Genomic DNA, 26,416 nt, shown 5'->3' on the forward strand with positions numbered 1-26,416 from the left:
TCAATTTGAATGTTGAAATCTCCAAGAATTACGACATTGGGAGAGAGCAGGAATAGATGAGTGAGGAGGGCAGAAAAATCACCCATGAAGTCCTTGTTTGGTTTAGGAGGTCGGTAGACACTGCAGATGATGGTAGGGGTGGGGCCAGAGAGCTGGGAGGCGCTCATGGAGGCGCGGTATTCAAATGACTGGAAGGATGGAGCAGAGACTGGGAGGATCATCAGGTGTTTGCGGTGAATCATCGCGAGACCCCCGCCCCTACCAGTGGTGCGAGGCTGCGAGATGTAAACAAAGTCGGAGGGAGTAGATTCGTTAAGATTTATAAAGTCATTAGGCTGCTGCCACGTTTCAATCAGACAGAAAATGTCCAGGTTATGATTGCGGATGAGACTGTGGATGAGAAGACCTTTGCCCGTGAGTGAGCGGATGTTTAGTAGGCCAAAGTTAAAGGTGGAGTTAGCAAGCTTTGGTATGGGGTTAGCCAGGCTAGCGAGACGGGTTAACAAGTTGCGATGGACAGCCTCGGAGTTACCAGAAATGGAGTTGCGTGAAGGGCGACGGGATGTGGACCAGATGGATCTTATTGAGTGAGTGTCATCATGGATAAAGTTGTGCCGGGACCCATGATGGACATATTTGCTACGAGGTTTGAGAGCGATGTCCGGGAACTAGAGGAGAGCCGCAGGTGGGGGGACCGCCAGGTGAGCACGGAGCCGGAGAAGCTCAGATGACAGATACTGGATCAGTGCCGATGATGGATGAAGGAAAATGGAGAGGACAGCCCAGGTGAGAACAAACCAGCGAAACAGTCTGCAGCTTGTAAGCATCTTAGCTGAGAGTAGATATATGGCAAGGTGTGGATGAGGTAGGTGTCATACGCGCCGGTGGACGAAGCGGAGACAAGGTGAGGATCCAACGCGGGTGGAACAAACAGGCAGGCAAGTGGGAACGATTAACACAGGTTTATTAAGCACGCTGACACTGGAACAATGAACCGACACAAGACACAGAACAGAAGGGGTTTAAATACAGGAGGACCGGGAGCAAAGGTGATTGGGAAAACGAGAGGCAGGTGGGAGTAATCAACGAGACACAAAGCTGAACCCAAGGGCGTCAGTTTGTTTTCAGAATTGCTGGGGACAATAACCATACACTTGAGTGGGGTTTAAAAATTGCTGGGGACAATAAAGTAGGCTAGCACAGGGGTCGGCAATCCGCGGCTCTGGAGCCGCATGCGGCTCTTCCATCCATCTGACATCTGTGCTTGTAAAATAATGAATGGATATTTAAATAAAATGATTTATATTTTACTGCATTAATTTTACATCTGTATGCCAATTCTAAATGTAAAGATTGTCTGCGTAAACCTGAACAGGTCCAACCCGGTCTTACTGTGAGACCGGGTTGACGCGTCACGCTTGTGCGTAATCATATAGGCACTTTATGAGCTGAAGACAATGTGAGATTCTGGGATTCTCCTCAGACGGCTCCTGGATGTGTCGCCACATTGGAGACAGGAACAAGCGCTATTCAGCCAAAGTTTCATAATCAGGGAACATTTTCTAAGTGACAAGTCTCTCTGAGAGACTGGGTTTGGAAAACACTCGCTTCAGTGGGAGGAACCTTCCCACATGCGCTCTGGTTCTCTGGGTGGCTCTGGGGTTAATCAAGTTTAATTGTTTCTCTTTGCAACAATCTTCACAGGAAGGCAAAACAGTTAAACGGCAGGTTACATATATTTCCATTTGACTGTTTATTTTGACAGATGAACTCAAGGATGTTGCTTGGTTTGAAAGAATTACCCAGACGCACACGGATGCGCATGGATGAGCTGATATTTTAATCGTTACACACATCGCGGAGGTAAATTATTCCCATCAGAACATCAGAGCTTTATACTGGACTGTTCAACGCGGCTCGGAGCGCCCACGGTGGACAGTGAGCTGAAGATCTGGGGTTCGCAGCGCAGTGCAGAACCACGGTGCATGCGATAAGATTTCCTCCCACTGCATCAGTCTGGAAACCCGGTCTCTCTGAGGGATGTGTCACTTGGAAAAATGTTCTTTTTATGAAATTATGAAACTTTGGCTGAACAGCGCTTGTTCCCGTCTCTAATATGGAGACGCATGATGCGTAGAGACATTTGATAGCGCACAAAGTTCGTGTGGAGCAGAAGCGATCGGGCCACGTCAGGTGAAATGTTCCTAGCCTACATGAAGTGAAACTGTTTAATTGTAACATTAATGTGTTACTGGACACGCTGGTCTGGTTGGTTAGATCAGTGTTTGAAGTGGAAAACACACACACACACACACACACCAATTAAAATAATGCTGATAGCGTGGACTAGAAGACAGGTGATGGTTTACGTATTTAAATGATGATCAGGCTGATGTAAAATGTAATCTCCATCCACATCCAGACACAATTATCCTCTATTCTTTCTCTATTTGCTCTGCTCTTGTCTGGGCTGATCAGCTGATGGAGCGCGCGGCGCGTCTAACTAGCGGCTGACGCACATTTTACGCATTTGGAGAGGTGGGCTGCAGCTTTGCTTTTACTGGAAGATGGTCCACTTAACGCACGGGTGTAGACTACATATTAATGACAAATGAATGAAAATTAAATTGTGAGTTTTTACTTCATATTTTATAAATAAAAAGGATGGGGGAAAACATTTATGACGTCTTTTTAAACTAAATTTTCTAGCGCGACCTGCCTGCTTCACTAAGTCACTGCTTATTAAGGTCCGTCCAAAATTACCGTGGGAAACGGGTAATAATGGCTCTTTGATGGGAACAGGTTGCCGACCCCTGGTATAAGATCTGAGCTGGTAAAACAAAAATCCTCATCAGCAGGCGTTTTTGAAAGTGGGGGGGACACAGCTGCCAATCACAAATTTTGCCAGGGACATGTCCCCGGCGTCCCCGGTTAAAATGACGCCTATGGTTGAACCAAACAGGGAGACAGGACAGGGTGTGATAGTAGGTAGGGCGTTGTCCAGGTGGTACAGGGACCAAGAGGCCTCTGGTACACACAGCTAATTAAAGAAAAATACCGACATCCAAATCAGAGATTAAAAACAGATAAAAAAAATAAAAACAGATAAAAATAAAATCAGGTAAAACCGTCTAAATTTAAAGCGGATAGGAAAGACCAGAGAGCAGTGGCAGCCAAACGTGCCAGCGTCCACTCAGCAGGTGCAGAGTTAACTTGTTTACTAATTCACTCACTTACTTGTTTACTTACGTGCTTATTTATTTATTTACTGACTTACTTCTTTATTAACTTTTTTACTTACTTACATACTCACTTATTTGTTTACTTGCTTATTTATTTATTTACTGACTTATTTATTTACTTGTTTACTTACATACTTACTAGTTTACTTACTTGCTCATTTATTTAACTACTTATTTTGAGCAACAATGCAAGATTAATACAACAAAGCAGATAAGCACCAAAACAACTACACACATATATTTTAATAAATACAGTGCTATCAAAATAAAAGCATGTAATTTAGGAATTCTAATGTTTTTTATTCATTATTTTGCCTCTGTCTGTTTGCAGTTTGCCCTCATTTTATTCCCATTTGGATCACCCACCCTACTAAAGTTGTCTTACATCTCTGACTCACTTAAACTAAACTGAAAAGGATTCGAGACGAGCTCCAGATTACTCCGAATATTTTGACAAAACAATCATTTTCTAATTTTTAACCCCTGTGAAAGATTAAAAAACCTTTTGCAAACCCCCGTCCCACCTGGTTATATGCTGGCTTTAGCTTCATTCACAACAGACTCGGCTAGTAACGAAAAATCTCTCCACGTTCAGATTTTAGACGGCCAGCTGACCGATAAATACAACGAGGTGCAGCAGCGAGTTGACACCAAAGCCAAGGCTGTGCACGGCGCCAAGAACAAGGCAGAAGGTCTCAGAGAAGAGGCGAAGAAGCTGCTGAAGGACGCTCAAAACAAGCTGCAGAAACTAGCAGGTACAGTTTGAGTCGTGGGTTTGGATTTATGTGTGCTGAGGAGGGGAATTGCTCCTTGGGTTAGGAATCAGGATTTAGTTAAAACAATTTCAGTCATTTACATTTACATTCAGTAGATTTTCTGTCATAAACAAAAACAACAACAACAACCTTGGTTTTGAACACTTGTGTGAAGTCTTTCTAACCCTGTCCTGTGTCCAAAAAAATCCTGATTCCTGCAGAACTGGAGACAAATTATGAAGACAACCGGAGAAGACTGGAGGGCAAAGCCCGGCAGCTGGACGGTTTGGAGGACAAGATGAGAGACATCCTCAAAGACATCAACAAACAGATCCAGATATACAACACGTGTCAGTAACTTGCCGCTCCACGCTCCAAAGGAAACACGTCCATTTTCGTGTCGCTCTGATTTAGTCGTTAAATACAAAAACCATAAACGGTGTCCTGTTGTTGCACAACTGAACTTATAAAGTTTGTCTGTCAGCACATATTTTACTGTAAATGTAGTTTGTGACGTAATTTTAATTTTATTTTGAAAAAGGTATTATTGAATGTAAGCCTTTTAATTCAGAATATCCCAAAAATAAATAACGATGCACAAGTGTGGAGGAAAAAGATGCTTTGAAACAATCAGTTGGTTGATTTTTCTATGTTCTATATCTGTAGTTGCGGTTTTGTTGTATGTGTTTGGAGTTCAGATAGTTTTTTACGCAGGATGACTGAGCAGGCTTCTGTGACCCTGTCATAAACATGTTGGGAATTTATCATCAGTTTTCTTGGAGCAGAAACAAAATTAAAAGAAAAAAAGAAAAAACGAATCTTAAAGAGCAAGTCGCCCTCAAATCAACTTTTTTTCTGATAAACTGTATAAATGTGTGTCTAATCGTGCTGCAGACACGTGTCGTCAGTAGTTTGGCACTTTAGAGCATCTTAGTAAAAATTTTAATTTTCTGCCTAAAACTGTCAGTGTTGTGCCGTTGTCAGGTAAAAACTCTGCACTGCCGTTGAATTTAAATCTGCCATCGCTATTGGCTAAGAGGTACCCTAGAACGTTAGCTGGTACCATATGATGTCACAATGTCGTTGTGAGCCTGTGTGTGTGTGTGTGTGTGTGTGTGTGTGTGTGTGTGTATTTGTTAGCGGCTCCACCCTCTCGATCTGCTAGGCAACAGCATTTGTTGCATTTTTCAAACAGAAGTGGGAGAGAAGTACTACTCTGGTAGGGGGTGACTTGCTCTTCAAGGACAGAATTCACAACAGCAGATTTGCTTAAATTTTAACAGATTAAAAAAACTCACATTTTAATTTAGGGGGAAATGTTGACATAAACAAACGCTTCAACAAGTCGAGTCTATCAGTAAGCAACCACCAGGTTTCCAGGTCAGACCTTTTTCTGTTCTGTGTTCTTGTTGGTTTTTTTATAGACAACAATGAGACATGGGGGTTCATTATCTACCCTTTTGGGTAATAAACCCACATTTTTGCATCGATAAAACTAGAAACTGCTGCAGCGAATAATTCCCATGTAGTGATGAAACGTGTGTAGTAACTCATTGAAGTAAAAGCGTTTAATAATTAAACTTGTGCCTTAAACTGACAGTATTGTGAACTTATTTCATTTCTGCATGATAAGTTGTGTTTTTAAGAGTATAATGCAATTGTACTTATTACAAGTTTCAAGATAAGAGACAATTACCAAAGTGAAAACACCAAAACAAATTTGTCAAGTTTTACAATGTAAATAAACAGAAATTGTTCAAAATTAGTACCTTTTTCATTTTTAAGTTCTGTAAAGAGGTCTATTGGATAAATCCCCACCCCTTAATGTAGTTTTTATGTGTTTGTTGCATTAACATTATATATACACACATATATATATATATATACATATATGTATGTATATATATGTATATATATATATGTATATATGTATATATATATATATATATATACATATATATATATGTATATATATATATATATATATATATATACATATATATATATATATATATATATATATATATATATATAGTAGCGGTCTGCACCACCCTCAAGCAGGGTGTGTGCGAAGCAGCAAAGAAGAGTCGACAGGTTGCAGACATTGAACACTTTAATAGTTGGATGGCTCCCCTTTTCATCCCCGCACACGTACATTTAACAACTCAGCATGAATTCTGAACTGAAACAACACTAACATAACCCCGAACAAAATAACCCTAAAAACACCACAAACTGAATAAACAAACCCAATTTACCGTCCCCCCCCCCCCCCCCCAGAGTGCAATGCGGCCTTGCTGGCCTATCAGTGGCAGGGCCGCCACTATATATATATAAATATATATAAATATATATATATATATATATAGATAGATAGATAGATAGATAGATAGATAGATAGATAGATAGATAGATAGATAGATAGATATGCACCGACATGACATTTTTGGGCCGATACAATATTAATATCTATGCGATAACCGATATACTAACACATACCGATATACTAACATTTATGCTTCTAAAATCAGCAGATCTTGTATGGAATTAAAATAATTAAAGCTGAATTTACATTTTTATGTACTCACATCACACACATGTATGCATATGAGAGTATTACAATCACTGTCACATGACTAAACAAATACACACCACCCTCTCACCCTCTGAAACGGATAAACAAATGGAAACAAGATGGAAAACATATCGGTTGTTAACATCGGCCCAGTTTTATTTATCGGACTGATGTGTAAAAAAATTACTAACATTAGCCGATACCGATATTGATGCCAATATATTGTGCGTCGCTAACATATATAAATAGGGTGGCTGGGCTCGCCCTTAGACATGGGGTGAGAAGCTGGGCCATCCGTGAGGGGCTTGGAGAAGGTCCGCTGCTCCTCCGCTTCGAGAGGAGCCAGTTGAGGTGGGCATCTAGTTAGGATGCCTCTCTGGTGAGGTTTTCCGGGCACATCACGTGACAATGATCGTACAACAGATAAAGGCTACATCTCATGTCACTGATTGTTACAAGATAAGAGCAGCTGGACAACAAGTTTTAAGGACAAAGTGACAACAACATAATTTTGGCACATTCGTAACCCCATAGCCCTCAGCATTTGAGATGTGGTTTGTCCTGGGGGTTATTTGAAATCAAATGAAATCCTTAATTTTATTAAGGAGTGTTATTATTATTAGCAGTGTGCGCTGATTGGGTGAAACGCCCCGAAATCTAGTGGCTATTGGGGCAGCCTTTATGCAAAAAGTTGCGTTACCGCACGTTGAGATTCACAACGCGTTTGCGCGTAAAATACGGCGCATCCCGTAATTTACGGACGAGAACAATGCGTTAGTAACGGATCATTTGAAATCCCGACGGCTGCCGTAGGGGTCTGGCCGGGCAGCAGTATATTTTGTTTCCAACAAAGTAGGCTCACCCCGCCGAGGCCGACACCAAAACATCTAACACAGTCTGCTGCACGTGTGTGTTTCGGGATGATGACGGTAGACCGACAGAAATGGCTCCTGGTTGAATGTGGAATTTTCTAGAAGCACCCTGGACTCCGAGCAGAAGGAGCCTAGCAGGCGGAGGCCGCGAAGGAACAGTCTAGCAGCACCCGGGTGAAACGCAAGCAGAAGTCGCCAGTTTTTGTGCGTTCAGGCGGAACTATCACCAAAGGTGCGTACGACTCAAGTTATGGTTCAATTCTTGATTTGGGATTTTAACAACAAATGAAAGTTAATTTCCACGAGGTGTCATGCTGTGTTTGTTAATCGCCTAGTCGTTTCGGTGTCTTTCGTTTTAGCCACCGTTAGCATGTTGCTAATGACATTAGCAGATCGACGGCTGCTGGAGCGCTTGATTTGATGTTGGCCCTCTGCCTGATGAGGCGGCGCTGCAGGTCAGGTCCGGCGACCTTAAACTGTGGGCATTGAGATGGTTGAAAAGCACAAATATCAGAAATAGGTCTTGGCGGATGACAAACTGTAAAGGCTAAACTCAATTGAAGTGTTGACGTGTTGCGTCTCGTGTGTTTTAGTTAGATTGTTTAATGTCACGTGACACGACTAAACACTGCGCGCTACGAAACAAACCCCTCACCAGGCAGCTACCAACGATAAGGACAGAATACGTTAAAACCATACAGTTTAGCTTAATGAACATATGTGTGACTAATTATGTGATAAACCTAAATACTGTTGCTTATTAAGTTACTGGGTATTATTTCCTCTTCACCCCATGGCAGCTTGCTGTTGCTATGCTAAGGAAGAGAAACGTAACTTGGCTAATCTTCCTGTGTAATGTCCCCCTTATACATTGGCATTTGAAACCTCAAACCTGTGGCCCTCGTGTGTGTGTCATATTGCATTACTGTCTTTGATGTGTAGAAAACCCTCCACTTTACATTACTTGCACAAAGTACTCTGAAAGAAGTGTGCATTTATAATCAAAGGTCTGTACATTTACTCAGCATATACTTTATCACAATTACCGATACTTCTACCACACAAAAAAATGCAATGATTTGGAATACAGATTTTATTTTCTTCTCTGCTTTCAACAGGAAAAGACTGTGAGGTAGATAAAAAGTAAAATATATGAATAGAAATAATCAAAAAAATAGAATAGGTGAACAGAAATGACAAGTTACAGTGAAGCCATTTTCAAGCAACTGCATTGGTATCGGTTCCTGGTATCGGTTAACTTTTATATCGTATTGGTATGTGCATCATTACCGGTGCATCTCTATGGAAAATATCAACATATTGAAATATTGTGATTTTTATTTTCTTGTGTTACAATACTGAATCGATATTTAAAAAGCAGTGTTCGGGCTAGGTAATAAATGGAACATTTACTGTTATCAAAATGTTTGACTTTCACCGATATGGGTTTTCCTCATATTAATAAATTAAATAATTAAGAAAATGTGTGTAGGTTGGCGACATTCACATCCCATTAAGAAGCTGTACCACCTTGAGTCACGTGAATACAGCCATTTTTACAAAACAATGCCGTCAATTTGTCGCAATGCCGTGGCAGCTTCAGGGAGCCTTAGATCGTTGATAAGTGGTCAGACCGTGGCACAATCATTTCATTTTTGCAAAAGATTAAGCGATGGCGGTATAAAGGGGATATGGAGGCGGTCTCTGTGCTGCCGCGGACTTCTGTTTATCTTGAACAAAAATTGCTTCTTATTGCAATTAAATCATTAAGATTTTTGTAACAAGCTGCTCCTAAAGATGTCTGTCCTTCACAGTCCCTTTGCTGACTCGTGATCTGAGCTACACCTCAAACGGAGAGAAGCTCCAGAAGCACTGCATTGCTCCACTTTGTTGTCTCAGCTGATTCTGTTTACAAAGGCAAAACTTACGGCAGTGTTTACTTTAAATTTCAATCTAGTTGCCGGTCAGAGCTCGACAGTAACTCTGCATGTGATCATGATTCCTCCCTCTGTTGCGCTAAGGCACAATCGCCATTTATAGCAGACAATTACTAGCCTAGTGAAGTAGACCAAATTCTTGCTTTGCAAAGTTTGGTCTAGGAATGCTCCACTGGAACCTCTCCAGCCTTTTAACAGCATTCTGGCTGGCCAATTACAGCTCTCTAGAGGTTTTTCAAACACATAAAGAGCTGTGATTGGTCCATAATGGTGGGCCAATCAGGGCACTCTATATGCCTGGTGGGTGGGATGATGCAACAAAGTGAAACAAGATGGCGACAGCTCGTTTGAAACAGCTTTTACATCCATTTAGGACTATTAGAACTTGGGCTTCATTAGAATCAGGAGCAGATAGATGTATTTAAGTGCTTTTTTTGTTTGGAAAAAATTGTGTGTTTTCTCCTTCAACTGCGCACCGCCTCATTTACCGATGGCTGTTGCGGTGAGTATGTCACATTCATTGTCCAGTAGCATGTGGAGATCATTTGAAAGACAACTGTAGAACCCGTCTACAACCGAGAGCCGTCAATGGAACGTTGCCAGACTAAATAATACATTTATTTATTGCCAGGCTAGACAATTACAGCAATATTACTACCAAGCGAAGTGGAACGAATGCTGCAAAATTCGTGCATCGCCATGCCGGCATAGCGCATTCATAAGACACACCGTTGATGTAATACTACGCTGACTTGCTGACACGTGTGTCTTGTAAAAAGTGCTAACGGGACTCAACGTAATTCACATGACAGCCCCATCTAGTGGTCAACTTTTGTTTCTGCGCATACATGTAGTTACCGTCCGTTTATTGTTATTGAGGTGAAATCTTCAATTTATCGTGATATTGATTTTAGGCCATGTCGCCCGGCCCTAATCAGCGTATTGATGTTTCTGTTGAGATTTAGCATGCACAATATTGCTGTATTTCTTTGTGTGGTGCAATCGAAAATGAGACTGCTAGGTGGCAACAGTATTTACTGCTTTACACTTCATTGTGATGGAATGAGATCTCGTGATTGGGAGCCTCGCCCATTCTTTCCTCTACACATGAAAGCATCGCGAAACGGCTGCGAAACCTACTACCCATTATAGTGGATGAGTTCCTTTCCACCAGCATGATGGTGTGACGTTTTGGACACGCCCCAGAAGCGAGGGGACACTATCATTACACTTCAAGTATTTTTTTATGCGCTGCGCTTACAAAACACGTCACACTCCGAAGTTTAGATTGCACCAGACAGGAAGTCAAACACAAAAGCGGTGTAAAACATCTGGAAACTTACAAAATAAAAGTCACATGCGGGTAAACGCACCTCATTTCCTGTTAAATCCCCTGTAGCTGATGTGAACGGAACAGAAAATAAACCACAGACCATTTTTGAGACATGGATGCATGTTATTGGGTTAAGTCACACCCATCTACTTTGGGACCATGGGTCCCCTGTTTAAAAAAAAAAAGGCATGAGAGATTAAGTTATTTTCTGATCACTTTTGACATGCGCCATGGATTTCATATGATGTTTGTGAACTTTAAAGATTTTGATGCCAAGATTTTTAAACGGCGGCAAGTTATTTTAGATTTTGTGTGAAAAGACATAATGGACTACAAATGTTTGACATCATCAAATGAGAAGCAAAGAAAAGTGACTGAGTTTAGTGAGCTTCAAGTCCTTCCAGGATGACAGAAGGAGTGTTAAATGTGGGGAAAAAAGCACTATTATTCTGGCCATGTGGTGTGTAGCAGCTACACCTGGTAAAAATATTTTGTTTGGTGACATCACATATGGTTTGTAGACTTTTTAAATTATGAATCTTTACAAGCAAATGAATCTCAAAGTACTCGAACGACAGAAAACAATCTTTTCTATAGCGCATTTCAAGCTAAAAGTCACGAGACGCTTCATGAAAACAAAAAAAAATAAATTTTGAATATAAAAAATATTTAAAAAAATATGTTTAAAGTGAGAAAATAAATTGTGATTAATAATGTAAGGAAAGGGAGAGAAAATGAATAGGAAAGAGGGAAACCAGGGATTAAGGAAAGAGTGACGACAAAGGTCACCCAAAAAACCTGAACAGGTGAGTCTTCAGCTGCTTTTTGAAGGAGACCACTGATCTCAGACTCAGGGGGAGAGAGGTCCAGATGACAAACATACAGGGAGTGCAGAATTATTAGGCAAATTAGTATTTTGTCCACATCATCCTCTTCATGCATGTTGTCTTACTCCAAGCTGTATAGGCTCGAAAGCCTACTACCTATTAAGCATATTAGGTGATGTGTATCTCTGTAATGAGAAGGGGTGTGGTCTAATGACATCAACACCCTATATCAGGTGTGCATAATTATTAGGCAACTTCCTTTCCTTTGGCAAAATGGGTCAAAAGAAGGACTTGACAGGCTCAGAAAAGTCAAACATAGTGAGATATCTTGCAGAGGGATGCAGCAGTCTTAAAATTGCAAAGCTTCTGAAGCGTGATCATCGAACAATCAAGCATTTCATTCAAAACAGTCAACAGGGTCGCAAGAAGCGTGTGGACAAACCAAGGCGCAAAATAACTGCCCATGAGCTGAGAAAAGTCAAGCGTGCAGCTGCCAAGATGCCACTTGCCACCAGTTTGGCCATATTTCAGAGCTGCAACATCACTGGAGTGCCCAAAAGCACAAGGTGTGCAATACTCAGAGACATGGCCAAGGTAAGAAAGGCTGAAAGAAGACCACCACTGAACAAGACACACAAGCTGAAACGTCAAGACTGGGCCAAGAAATGTCTCAAGACTGATTTTTCTAAGGTTTTATGGACTGATGAAATGAGAGTGAGTCTTGATGGGCCAGATGGATGGGCCCGTGGCTGGATTGGTTAAGGGCAGAGAGCTCCAGTACGACTCAGACGCCAGCAAGATGGAGGTGGAGTACTGGTTTGGGCTGGTATCATCAAAGATGAGCTTGTGGGGCGTTTTCGGGTTGAGGATGGAGTCAAGCTCAACTCCCAGTCCTACTGCCAGTTTCTGGAAGACACCTTCTTCAAGCAGTGGTACAGGAAGAAGTCTGCATCCTTCAAGAAAAACATGATTTTCATGCAGGACAATGCTCCATCACACGCGTCCAAGTACTCCACAGCGTGGCTGGCAAGAAAGGGTATAAAAGAAGGAAAACTAATGACATGGCCTCCTTGTTCACCTGATCTGAACCCCATTGAGAACATGTGGTCAATCATCAAATGTGAGATTTACAAGGAGGGAAAACGGTACACCTCTCTGAACCGTGTCTGGGAGGCTGTGGTTGCTGCTGCACGCAATGTTGATGGTGAACAGATCAAAACACTGACAGAATCCATGGATGGCAGGCTTTTGAGTGTCCTTGCAAAGAAAGGTGGCTATATTGGTCGCTGATTTGTTTTTGTATTGTTTTTGAAAGTCAGAAATGTATATTTGGGAATGTGGAGATGTTATATTGGTTTCACTGGTAAAAATAAATAATTGAAATGGGTATATATTTGTTTTTTGTTAAGTTGCCTAATTATGCACAGTAATAGTCACCTGCACACACAGGTATCCCCCTAAAATAGCTCAAACTAAAAACAAACTAAAAACTACTTCCAAAAACATTCAGCTTTGATATTAATGAGTTGTTTGGGTTCATTGAGAACATGGTTGTTGTTCAATAATAAAATTATTCCTCAAAAATACAACTTGCCTAATAATTCTGCACTCCCTGTAGTTGAAACACACATAATTACTTATAGTTTAAATTGAAGTACAACTTATGTGGTTCAGCACGTAAGGCAAGCGGATTAGATGATAACTCTTATAGCCCTGTTCAGGAACTTGTGATCCGACCGGACGGGGAGATTAACCCCGGCTTTCCACAGGAGCCGTCAGCAGCACGTCATAGCTGCTGATAGGAACCGCTGTGGTCAACAGAACCTTTTCCACTGGAGCCGTCAGCAGCGTGAGTCGGCCGCGTCTCAGGAGCAGCATGTCGCGGCCTTTACGCGCCGGTTCTATTTTCTACGCGCCACGCCTCTGAAACGGGTCAAGTTTGACATTTTTGGGGAAGGAAAGACAGGAAATCTGACGCGGAAATGGAGATAAGCTCCCAAGATTTTCAGAATAAAGAAACGTACTGCCTTCCGATTGCTTTACTTTTAAAAAAGGTTACTAACTGTGCGTCCCCGTGAGAAGTTATCACCTAGCTAGCGGTTTCCTTTGTTTTTCAGGTCCGTATTGGCGATTATAAAATGGACAGAACATAAAACACAAACCATGTTGTAGTTTTCTCCTGCTTGTTGTTGTGTTTACTGACGAATTCACTCGTGTGACTTCGTGCTCTGTCGGTGACAGCTGCTCCCCTGCTGCTTCGCATCTCGTGGGAAGGGCCAAGCAGCAGCTAACGTGAGCAAGACGTGCTGCTGCAGTAACGTGCTGCTGACGGCTCCTGTGGAAACCCGGGGTTAGGCTCCCTATAACCCTGGATGTGTCTTCCAACTAAATTTATCCTTAAAAGTTGCTTATATCATCTAGCTTTTAGTGTCGCAGTACATTGTGTTCTCTCCTATGTATTATTGTGTATCATTAATAAACATCGTACCGTCAGATTCTTGCCAGTACACGCTCGCATTGCCTAAAGATAATTCATTAAGTACAGTACTCTCTTTCAGAGCAGAGGCAGTCATGAGTTAAAGTTTTCAGCACGGCAGCTGGCACTCGTCTTTTGGGTATTACTATTTGTTTTTATTTTGTATCTTCCATTTGTTCATTAATGAACTCTGCGCTTTCTGTTGCAGATCCCCGTCCCTCGTTGAACATCCTGATTCTGTTCTGGGAGAGTTCAGACCAGTGTCATCGCCAAGATAGCTGGGCCAGGCAGGAAGAGGCACACCTCAGATCCAGACCCCAGCAGCGGCAGTGATTCCGGCGACGGGCATCCCGTTAGTGCCAAGTTCCTGAAGATGGCCAGCAGCGGAGCCAGTGGTGTGGCTGGCGGTGAGACGGCGGGCCATCACGATGGAGCTCAGCGGAAAGGAGGCGGTGGTAGGGAGAATGCCTCGGACCTGGCCCCCAGCACCAGTAAGAAGAAGCAGAAGGACCGGGCCAATCAGGAGAGCAGAGAGGCTAAAAGAGCTGCAGCAGCAGCCAATGCTTCGGTGGATGGGGTTCTCGCGGAGGTCAAGAAAGGTAGAAGTCTTTCTACTAATAAATGATTATTGATGTGAAAGTCATTGATTTGGAAATGGATCAGGAGGAAAGGTTCAGCACTGTTTTGTTCATTCAAACCCTTTTGTTAAATTACAAATGAGATCATGATGGATATTATTATCTACCAAGTAAAGAGAACCTACTCAGAATACAATCATTTTTGTACAAATACATTTGGATGCTGTGACTTTGACGGCTGATGTCTAAAGTCCGGTTCACATGGCAAGATTTTTGGTCATCTTAGGTGTGTTTTTGCTGTGTCGTATTTCTAATTCCATGCTGTAGTTCTTTTTTAAAACACAACAGTTTTGTTACCTAACGAAACGTAGCGGGAAAACAGGTAATAAAACTGTTCTGTGTTTTAAAAAAGAACTACAGCATGGAATAAGATTTTTGGTCCTACAGTGTGTGGTGTACAGCCAGACAACAAAGACAACGCATCTCACATAAACATCCCCCAGTCAAGACAGGAAATCTCTCAAAATTTTTCAAGATCAAACATGGCTTAGAAGTAAACAAACATTGCAGGTGAGGAAGCTTCCCCTCGTGTTGTACAGCACACCTCCGTCACCTCGATTTCTGATTGGCCACATGTCACATTCAACAAGCAGCACGCTTGTTTGTCCTGGAAGTCGAGCTAAGACAACCCAAAATGATGAATATCCTCAATCAGTGATCAGAGCGGTCCTGACATGTCCGAACAGAGCAGAAAGCTCTTAACACACCACCCACGACAGGATTATCTGATAAGATAATCTTTAGAGCTGTTATGGTAATCTTGCTGTGTGAGCTGGGCTGTAGCTAATACAAGAGTGTTCTGGATTGACGTGTGTGTGTGTGTGTGTGTGTGTGTGTGTGCGTGTGCGTGTGCGTGTGCGCTAGGGCTGGGGGTAAATGATTATTTTTAAAACGATTATTCTGACGATTATTTTATCGAATAGTCGACTATTCTAATGACTATTTAGAAAATTTATCTAATGATTATTTTTCTATTGCACAATTAACAAAAACCAGAAAATCTCAAATAAATTCCTCAAAAAAATTGATAAATTGTTACTGTAAGAGAATAAACACTACAGGCCTTCCATTTTGTATAACACTGCGTTTATTGTGTTGCGGTTGGTTATGTTCTGGTGACATGTAGAACTTGGGAGTGCAGGCTGCTGCCTGAGAGGTGGTAGAAGATGGAGTGTCTCCATGCTGCTTTGTTTTGGTCACTTATGTGCGTGAGGCGAGTGGTCTTACGGGTTAAACCAAACTCAGGTGATATTTTACACTAAACCGAAAACCCACAACACTCTAAATGTAATAAAAGGGAGATCTACGCCACAAAAAAGATGAACTCTAAACCAAAACGTAACAGCTTATCCCAACGCAAGAAGCTGTTAGCGAAGATGCTAACAGTAGCTTTACCAACATTAAGTTCAAGTTACCAAGTTTAAATAAACCAAAAACACCCAGCAGCAAACAGACCAGCACGGAGGAGAGACTGCTACCACCAAAACAGCTCTCCTAATGTCTGAAAGAAGCTCCTTTATGAAGGGAGAAGCGCTCCCGGTGATTTTCTACATCTGCGACAGAGACGGAGCAGCACATCTGACCCCGGAAGTTGTTGTCCGTTGCCGGGAGACGAAGGGGCAAAACAGGAAAATAATCTAGTAGTGGACGGACGTTGTTCCGGGTCTTCGGTATTTGGCGGAGATGTTAGTGAAGGCGGAGAAGAGGGCGAACTAGAGGAAAAACAGGCAGATTCCTCCTCTATTTACAAACTCCTGGGGATGCAACAAGTGGGTGCGGTGCGTCGACTTCCGGATCTGACGTCGACAAATTTTTAGAATCGAGCCGTCGACTTCGTCGAGGCTTCGCTACAGCCCTAGTGTGCGCGCATCAGAATTAAGGGAACATGACTGCAATAATGGCTGGCTGTTCACATTGAGGTCCATCTGGCAGTCTGTTATGATTTGTACTTATTTTTTTGGCATTTGTCTCTCAGTAAACATCACAACTGTTCTCGTATGTGACTGATGAGCACGAGGGCCAACAGAACAGGATGATAAGTTTCTGTTTTTTCAGACGTGTTTGTGGACTGGAAACAAAATGTTAACGAAGTGACCGTCAGACTCCGCTGTGGGGACGGCGTTCAGAGGATCGAGGACATCAACTCCACTTTCACAGACACTCACTGCAGCGTGTCCTTCCCAGGTGAGTCCTAACGAAAGCTGGACATAGATCGTGGAGATATCGATGAAAGTAGAGCAGTAGAGTTATATCGGATGAAACCACAGGTTCAACCGTTGGCGAATCGTCCCTTTGCTGCATTTTCCTCTGATAACGTTCATATATCTATTTCTCCAGATGGACGACAGTGGAGCTGCCAGCTGCAGGAGGAAATTGAGGCTTCATGTAGCAAAGTGCAGTACAAAGAAAAAGGTGGATTCCTGCATCTCATCCTGCACAAGAAAATTCCCTTTCACATCTGGCCTTCTCTTAAGGTAAATGGTGTAAACGTATTTGGGTTACCTAACCCTAACCCTACACACGTGCTCCGTTTAAATTCACCAATAAAGGGGAGATTGCAGAGTTGTCGTAGGTTGTTTATTTTGTCTTTTGCAGCTGAGGTATGACTAAATAAATAAAAAAAACACAGCACTAAATAGTCTTTTTCCTTTGTTTTCTGCTCCAGTCAAACAAGAAAGAGAAGGAGGCGGTGCAGACAGACGCCCAAAGTGATGCAAAGCCTGTTGTCTTGGATTCATCAGAGAAACCTAAATGGTCATCAGGGCAGCCACAACCCCAGCCCCCCTCATCGCCGGCTCTCGGTGAATCCAGACGGATCAACGGGAAATCAGAGCGAGGCACGAAGCGCAGCTCGAAGAACAAAGCCTCTGACAAGGCCGCGACAGACTCTGTGTGTGTGAGAAGTGGAGCTGGAGACGGCTCAAACATTAGCGTCAAGTCTAAGACCGTCACAAACGTTACCCAGCAACTGCAGGAGTCTGGTGCCAAGCGAACTAGCGTACCGCTGTCCAAGGTGAGAGAGGGTGAAGAAATGGACCCAGCGTCTGTCAGGTCTACAAACGTGGAAGCCCCTCCTTCACACCTAACCACCGTCCAGAGCTTGCGTACACACAGTCATGGAGACAACAGAGTGGAGGCGCGGGGCAGTAGGGAGGACCTGGACCTGGACGAGACAGCCAGCAGGACTCGGGTAAGATCCAGTCTCTTATCCTGTGTTGCATCATTGCTTTGAGTTTCGTCTAAACTTACCAGTTGATAATTAGAATACTGAGAGAAAATGGTGCTGAATGGTCGACCAGATCTCCGTGACCATCTCCCGCTAGCTGCCGCCGGCTGCTCGTCACCGCAGTTGGCGGAAGCTATGGGAGCGGGGACCGTGTGATCTGGCTGAGGAGGAGCTTGTTCCTAAAACTGAAGACAGTAGCGTCGAGTCAAAGTAACACAAGCAGACTTTATACAGAACCCGGCAACTGAAATGTGACCCTTTTCAAGTGAAGCACGCTCTTTGTGATATTCATATTTAAATATAAACGATTCAGATATTTAGTTTGTGTCACATTCACTGTGTCGCAGTCCTTGGGCAAGGCACCTAATCCTCGCTGCCTGCTGGTGGTGGTCGGAGGGCCCGGGCGGTGGCATCCGTGTACCGCAACCTCGCTTTTGTCAGTGTGTCCCGGGTCATCTGTGGCTGATCAGCAGCAGTGTGTGTGTGTGTGTGAACGACTGGTGTGTTGTAAAGTGCCTTGGGGGGGTCATAGGACTCTAGAAAGTGCTATATAAATACAGACCATTCACCAAATACTTTGTGTTTGCAGGAAATTCTAGTTGTCTAGGGCCACGTTCACACTGCAGGTCATAATGCTCATATCTGATTTTTTTAAATAAATCCAATTTTTTGCGTGGTTGTTCACATTATAACTGAAATGCGACAGCAAACACCCCAGTATGGACAGTTCACAACCCCGAAGCGGCTCGCGAGGGCAGCAGCAGAGCGCTCAGTGGAGTCAGAATCAGGAGGCGTGGAGTTGTGATGTGAAAGACGAAAGAAAGTCTCGTTTAGGGCTGGAAACCATTTTTAAACTATAAACTGGGTTGGTGTTCCAGGGTTTCCCCCAGAAAAGGAGTTAAGCCTGGCAGAGGAGGGGGGCGGGGCATGACGCTTAGCCTGGCGGGTGGCCGAGCAAAGCCTGGCGCTGGGTGAAACCCTGTGTTCCTGTTTTTAGTTGATTCATAGAGGGCTGCTCTCACGTAGGCCAGAGAGGCGCATCGCACCAGCACCAAATCACGACAAGAGTCGTCTCGAGGCTCTTCACAAAGTAAACATTTCAGCTCATTAAGCCAGTGAGTTAAAAGTGTCCTGTATAAGTAACCCAGCAGGTTGCTTCAAGTCACCGACTAGTGTCAGAGTCTTTACAGCAATTTTCATACTAAGCAAGCATGTAGCGACGATGGAGAGGAAAACTCCCTTTTAACAGGAAGAAACCTCCAGAGCACCTCCTGCTCTCATACTTAACAGGATGTCCAGTCATGTAACGTCAACACATGGCGCTCACCTCTGCTGACTCGGTGACGTAGGAGGCAGATTTAATACTTAAGAATCGGATGTGATACACCTTTGCCTGCAGTGTGAACGTAGCCTTATTATACTTTTATTCCTGACTGTTGTGCAATCTTAAAGTGTTTAGTAATTAGACTTTTTCCTTTAAGCAGCAATCAAAGATAATTGCATTGAATGGGTTCAGTGGAATCGTGCTGCCAGAAACGCTGGCTGTGGAGCGGTTATGCTGCCCCAGCACCCAGCTCTAATAGAGGGTAATTATGTGTAACAGTTCCTTTTTCTGTACCAGGTGTCAGATAAAACAAACCAATCATCAGAAACGTCTGAAGCAACAGAACAAGTCCGCGATGGCCAGCCCGTTCCTCCCGTCATCGATCACTCCCTCAGACCCACCGACTCGAGCCATAAAGTGGACGCTACTTCCCTCCAAATGCAGGGGGACCGGACAGACTCATCACCACACAGAAAAGCTGCTGAACATGAATCAGGACAGGAGGCTTTAATCTCACAGCAACATGAAGACTCAACAGAGATGCTTTCAGCTCCAGCTGCCTGTGTGGCTGCCAGGCAAAGCTGGGATGGGGAGGAGAAGCAGGACCAGTCTAAAGAAGAAGCCCCTCTGGAGATGATGCAACAACAAGGTTAGTGAGGGTGTTTTAGTGGACGCCGTTTGTTTGTATTTTTGTTTAATCATGCACGGGATGATGGGAAATCACCGGGTAACATTTCTGCACCGTAGTAAATCAAATCTGACTTTTCTGCAGAGCCCATGGTGAACCTGCAGGCTGTAAAGAACGACTCGTATGAGAAGGGCACAGACCTGATGGTGGTGAACGTTTACCTTAAGGGGGTCTGCAGAGACACCGCCAGGGTCATCTTCAGAGAGCAAGACTTTACGCTCATCTTTCAGACCAGGTAGCAAACACAAGCACCGCTCAAGGGCTTTATTACCATCAAACTATCAGTAGCTGATCTGATTTATCTTTTAACAGCGACAGAAACTTTCTCCGGCTTCATCCTGACTGTGGGCCAAACACGGTCTTCAAGTGGCAAGTCAAACTCAGGTAACATGTTTATGTTTATTTATTTAGCAGACGCTTTTATCCATAGTGACTTATTTACACATGTGCAGATGGATAGAAACGCTAGCAGTAGTTTGCTTGTTGTGTATTAAAACAGCTGATTACATCAAAGTATTCAGGGCAGGTCCTCCAGTGAAAGGCAGCGCTGCTCTCAGATCAGTTTCAGCAGCTGGCTCATGCTGCTATGTCTGCTCCTCTAATTTGGCCTGAATGTATTTTGGTCTGTTGTGTGTCAGGAACCTGATCCAGCCCGAGCACTGCAGCTACTCCTTCACCCCGTCCCGCCTCGACATCACCCTGAAAAAGAGACACAGCCAGCGCTGGGGGGCTCTAGAGGCCCCGGCCACACAAGGTCTGCTGCCAGGTTTCTATTTGGAGGACTTTATTCTTTTTTTCTATCCCCCACACACTAAAGGTTTTCTGTTCACATGGAACGTGGAATAAGGGGCTCAGAGCTGGTGTTAGGTCTCTACACCTGCAGCATGTTTGATTTTGTACAGAACTGATTAAAGTTTATTTATGAGGACACGGTTATCAAGGTTTCATATGCTAGTCAGAGGTTTTGTGTTTGGGGACTGAAGTACACCCAAGGAACAAGATATGGGCGTGTTGTTAAAGACCAAGTTCACCGACAAACCGTTTTTTATCATTTTTGAAACATGATCGGTCACTCTGAGTTTAACATGCAGACTAAAAGTGAAAATGGTCTTCTACCCAGAGATGGGAACCTTTGACATTTGAATCGATGCGGTACCAATTCCCAGTACCTACGGTTTGATACCGGTACTTAACTCATTCACTGCCAATGATGACTAAAGTCGTCATTTACATGTTTTTACTGTGTGGGCGTCAGAACGAACCCCCGCACCGTGAGAACAAACAGCTCTAAAGCCGATCTTCATCCGCATGCGGCAAACGTCACATGATCAGGAAGCAGAACATCCATGTGTTAGGAGATCGTTTTGGGCCGCTGCTGTAAAAAAAGTGAGGCGCGAACCGGAAAAGCTTCTGCCGATCACAATTCAACAACGGATTATGAAAGAACGGATAACGCTCGAAACGCGCGGATTCTTCCTGATGTAAGAGGCAAGTCTCCGCTTTGTTTTGGTTGTTTAGTTGATGACATCATCCTAGCGTGCAACGTTCTGTCACTCTTAAAAAAACAGTAAAAACGGTGAGAAACGCTGGCAGCGAATGAGTTATCGATTGTTTAAATCACTTTTTTAATTATATATTATTTCCCCAATATATAACTATATTTGATGAATATCATGATAAATAACATACAAACAGTATTTTATCATCGTAGTGTTGGTAGGAAAACCTTTAACAACTGTTTCTAAATGACGCAAAAACAAACTCGGTTCCATGTACTCCTGTTCCTCTCCTTTCTCCTCTGGACCAACGGTGTGTTGACGGGTTTTTGTAGTTTTATAAACTGCTAATTAAACTCAAGCAAACATCTTTTCTGTGACCTAAACTTACTGTGCATCTTTATTCCTTTTGCTGTTCGTTTTCAAACTGTTTATTTTTCCTACTCGGAAGTTGGAGTTTCCGAGGAGAAAGCGAACGCACCATTAGCTGAACGGAAGCTAACTTATCAAGCTAATGTTATCTTAAACATTTTATTTACCCACCAGAGCAGATTAGGATGATGAGGCCTCGCTTAAATTGTTGTTGCTGGTTTCATCATCACCCAGTTACCCGTCCCATTTAGTGAAGTGGACCCAAACTTCAGAACACTTCCTCTCTGCCATGCTGCTCCGTTTACAGCTCGCCCACAGTGACTGACCAGGCTTGCGGCACGGATACCGACAAAAGGCACCGTTTCATATGACGTGAATCGAAACTCAGTCGGTAGTATGGAATTTGGTCGGTGCCCTAAAATGTACCGAATTCGGTACCCATCCCTACTTCTTCCACTATTTCCTGCATTAGCCGCAAGATGGAAAATAAACGGGAAAACACTCCGTTAAGAAAAGCCTGACAGATCTATGTCACACTGTCACTGAACATTCAAGGACTCGCCCATCTTTATTTATTCATTATTTAACCAGGAAGGTCCCACTGAGATTAAAAACTTCATTTTCAATGGAGTCCTGGCCAAGAGACACCTGGCTCACGACGGGGAAGGATGTTGTTGGTTTAGCCTTCCCGTCTAGGGAACAGCAGAGAATGTCTCGGCTAGTAGATGCTAACCATTAGCATTAGCAACTCCACCACACAGCAGAACTCCTCCAGGCTTGTGTTGTTTTTGGGGATAAAACATCAACGTTGGAGTCGGCGGTAGAGTCGTGTTGCTGTTAGCCAGTCAGAGCAGAGATGTCCACATCTCAGGAAAATACTCCAAATCCTGTCGCCGTCTGCTCGCCGCCGCTTTGGCTAACTTCTAGTCAGAAACAGGGGTGCCAGAGCTTTTCCCCACAGAGATCGACTCGTACAGACCACTGTAGATGTGTTGAAGACTGAGTGAACTTTGTCTCGAAGCGTTTGTTAGTAAAATGTTAGTTCTCTTTTAGGTTAGCTCATAAAGATGTTGCTAAATGGCCACTATTGATTTACATCATATAGAGGAAAAAAATAGATTTTAGATGTAAAAGTAAATTCTGTTTTATTACAGCTTTAATAATCCATAAAAGTGGAACGTGCGTTAAACCGTGTTTGTCCTAACCAGTTGGTAAATGACTGGGCGTTCATATCCCAGATAATTACGGTTTGGATGAACCATAGGTGCGATGAAACGTCACCCAGAGTCATCCAGTCTCTCATTGCTAACCTTTGATTTCTAACCACAAGCTGAATTGTCCTGTTTAAGGTGCAGTGGGTGGTGCTAAGGTCGCTGTGCCCTCCGGTCCTGCCTGCATGGACAAGACCCAGCCAGGTAGCAGCCAGCACAGCCTCCCAGCCAAGGAGGAGTCTCCCAGGGTGGGGGAGGACACGCCTAAGGCCTCGCCCAGAGGAGTGGAAGACGCTGGTCTGGACTCGGTAGCATCTCGTACCGTCTCTGAGCACGTAGCGATCACTAAGACAGAATCCTCAGTGACCACAGTGAGTGGTTAGTGAAGAGTGTCGTCAAATTCCTTTTAAAGATTGGTGAATCATCAGCTTTGCAAAGCTCTTGCAAACGTTTTTATTTTTAAGTCAGATTTAACAATGTGAGTAGGGTTGTCACGGTAACCGGTGTAGCGGTAAACCCCGGTAAAAAAGTTGACAATAATAATAACCGTCTTGTTTTTTAAAAACTATATTATCTCGGTGGATTACCGTGGCTGCGGTGTGGGCGCGGTGACCCTTACCAGCCACCGTATCATCTGCTGAAGTTGCCGGCGGCACATGCGCGCTTTGTTGTTTACAACCAAAACTTTCTTGAAGCTAAAGCTGAAATAATGGCCAGAGGAGGAGACGGCAGCGTGCAGGACATTTATTATCCCTCAGAGAAGACAAAGTGGGAAGTACGGGCATGTTTTGGATATCTGAAGAATGCCGAGGGACAGTTGATAGAAGACGGCTATCCTGTTTGCAGCACGTGCAGAAAAAGTGTCTGTGAAAGGCAGCAACGCTTCAAATCTCATGACACATCTGCGTGACCATCACCCACAACTCTACAGTCAACGCAAGGCAAGCTAACGTTAGCGTTTTAGCTAAAATGCGTGATCCGAGGATTTGGGTTGAGGGAGAATGCAACGAGTCGCTATATAAAGCAGCCGCAGCGCCGCTACCTGCATATAAACCGTGTCGCGGACACCGCCATGTTGAAATGACGCTATGCATTACGGGGCTCCCAGGGGCAGATAAGATTTGGTCTCTCTCCGAGAATAATTATGAATTTAACAACGATTACTGCCTGATGACATTTTTCCCACATCTGCAAAGCTCACTGGAAGGACACAAACCGAGGACAATATTTTCCTGATATAGGGTTTATTACTCAAGTAAGGGTAAAAAAGTATCTGAGTAGAAGGCTACTTGAGTACTGAGTATCATCTGGTGTAATATTTTTAAAATGATGACATCAAACAGAAATAAAATAAGAAGTTATGGGCAAATATTGGTATTTTAAAGACTAAAGGGGAAAAATGTAAACAAATAAACAACATAATTACAAAATAACACATTTTAGGCTAAAGTTAGACACAAACTGAGGACAATATTTTCCTGATATACAGGGTTTATTTAGTTGTCTGAAAATGTAACACGTTAAAAAAAATACCGCGATAATAACGAAAACCGTGATAATTTTGGTCACAAAAACCGTGAGGTTAAATTTTCACACCGTGACAACCCTAAATGTGAGTATGCAGGAAGATCATTTTGTTTGGATAAGCTGAGGATGAGAGTTGGGATCCGTGTGCGTGAGTCTTCCAGGAAAGTCCACTTTCACCACAAAAACCTCTAAAACCTTAAGACTTCTTCCAGAATATGAGTGAAAACATTTAGAGAGAAGAGAAAAAAGATGTCTGCACTTTTATTTCTGTCGGACAGTCAGTTACACCACCGAGTATGCTGCAACAAAACAGACCCCACTAGTGCAACCGTCTGATTTTCTCAGACTGCCGTAGAAAATAATCTGTCCTCTTCAGTTTGGCTCGTCTGTCACAGATCCTCTCCTCTCTAAAAACACAGATGCCTCCTTTAACGTGTGTTTGCTTGTGTTCCTGCAGCCCAAGCCTACCTGCATGGTGCAGCCTATGACCCATGCACCTCCTGCCGCGGAGCGCCACGAGGAAGAGGAGGAGAAGAAGGTGTGCCTGCCTGGCTTTACAGGATTGGTCAACCTCGGTAACACCTGCTTCATGAACAGTGTCATCCAGTCCCTGTCCAATACCAGAGAACTCCGGGATTACTTCCATGGTAAAATACTGTTGACCCCTTTTAATCAGCGACAAATATGTTTATTTAGTTATCGTTCCATGACACAAAATGTCATTTATCATTCCATTTAGTTTGATTGCTTCAACAGGTTTAATTCTAGCAGAAGTTAGGTTAGATGTTCGGTCCAGTAGGAAACGGATTAAAGAGACAGCAGTTTGACTAATTCATCTTAAACAGGATCAAAGGGTATTACTGTTATTGAAGCATAAATGATTTCGTTAACCAGTAGGGCTGGGGGTAAACGATTAATCTGACGATTATTTTATCGAATAGTCGACTATTCTAATGACTATTTAGACGATTAATCTAGCGATTATTTTTCTATTGCACAATTAATAAAAAACAGAAAATCTCAAATAAATTCCTCAAAAAATTGATAAATTGTAAGAGAATAAATACTACAGGCCTTCTATTTTGTATAACACTGCTTTTATTGTGTTGGTTGGTTATGTTCTGGTGACATGTAGAACTTGGGAGTGCAGGCTGCTGCCTGAGAGGTGGTAGAAGATGGAGTGTCTCCATGCTGCTTTGATTTGGTCACTTATGTGTGTGAGGTGAGTGGTGTTACGACCCTTCCTGGGGAGTTTGGCTCGTGTGCAAAAAGGAAGGGACAATAACGGGATTTAAAAGTTAAAATGATGATCAGGTTTATTTATAACTACAAAAAAACAAATCTTTCCATCCACAGGTTGGGAATAATAAAACTAATTCTGCCTGTGGGGAATTAAAACAAAGTACAAATAACCTGGGATGTCTCACTGGGCAAAGATTACTGGGTTCTGGACCAAAATAAGGATCTCCAAAGGTCCAACTCTAAACTGGGCGGTTAAACCAAACTCAAGGTGATATTTTACACTAAACCGAAAACCCACGACACTAAATGTAATAAAAGGGAGATCTGCACCACAAAAAAGATGACCTCTAAACCAAAACGTAACAGCTTATCCAAACGCAAGAAGCTGTTAGCCAAAATGCTAACAGTAGCTTTACCAACGTTAAGTTCAAGTTACCAAGTTTAATTAAACTAAAAACACCCAGCAGCAAACAGACCAGCACGAAGGAGAGACTGCTACCACAAAAACAGCTCTCCTAATGTCTGAAAGAAGCTCCTTTATGAAGGGAGAAACGCTCCCGGTGATTTTCTACATCTGCGGTAGAGACGGAGCAGCGCATCTGACCCCGGAAGTTGTTGTCCGTTGCCGGGAGACGAAGGCGGGCAAAACAGGAAAGGAATCTAGTAGTGGACGGA

The 26,416-nt window shown here is 43.1% G+C and overlaps 2 protein-coding genes across 7 annotated transcripts in view; both read left to right on the forward strand.

Moving 5' to 3' along the window:
- Window positions 1–4,592, forward strand: part of lamb2 (laminin, beta 2 (laminin S)) — a 60,823-nt gene extending 56,231 nt beyond the window's left edge. The window contains exons 34-35 of the mRNA XM_015968731.3: window positions 3,838–3,997; window positions 4,219–4,592. Coding sequence (XP_015824217.3) covers window positions 3,838–3,997; window positions 4,219–4,355 — 297 coding nt within the window. The 3' untranslated portion in view covers window positions 4,356–4,592. The remainder of the gene's footprint in view (window positions 1–3,837; window positions 3,998–4,218) is intronic.
- Window positions 4,593–7,443: 2,851 nt separating this feature from the next.
- The window catches only part of usp19 (ubiquitin specific peptidase 19), a 32,104-nt gene continuing 13,131 nt past the window's right edge, over window positions 7,444–26,416 (forward strand). For 3 of the 6 annotated variants that reach the window (XM_015968730.3, XM_015968726.3, XM_015968727.3), the window contains exons 1-11: window positions 7,444–7,676; window positions 14,226–14,616; window positions 16,711–16,839; window positions 16,993–17,129; window positions 17,321–17,845; window positions 19,503–19,854; window positions 19,978–20,128; window positions 20,206–20,277; window positions 20,532–20,647; window positions 23,111–23,343; window positions 24,957–25,146. In XM_015968730.3, the coding sequence (XP_015824216.3) occupies window positions 14,391–14,616; window positions 16,711–16,839; window positions 16,993–17,129; window positions 17,321–17,845; window positions 19,503–19,854; window positions 19,978–20,128; window positions 20,206–20,277; window positions 20,532–20,647; window positions 23,111–23,343; window positions 24,957–25,146 (2,131 nt within the window). In that variant the 5' untranslated portion in view covers window positions 7,444–7,676; window positions 14,226–14,390. The remainder of the gene's footprint in view (window positions 7,677–14,225; window positions 14,617–16,710; window positions 16,840–16,992; window positions 17,130–17,320; window positions 17,846–19,502; window positions 19,855–19,977; window positions 20,129–20,205; window positions 20,278–20,531; window positions 20,648–23,110; window positions 23,344–24,956; window positions 25,147–26,416) is intronic. The other 3 variants (XM_054746199.2, XM_015968728.3, XM_015968729.3) reach the window with 2 other exon arrangements.

The sequence above is a fragment of the Nothobranchius furzeri genome, chromosome 15, assembly GCF_043380555.1.
Source record: "Nothobranchius furzeri strain GRZ-AD chromosome 15, NfurGRZ-RIMD1, whole genome shotgun sequence".
NCBI lineage: Eukaryota > Metazoa > Chordata > Actinopteri > Cyprinodontiformes > Nothobranchiidae > Nothobranchius > Nothobranchius furzeri.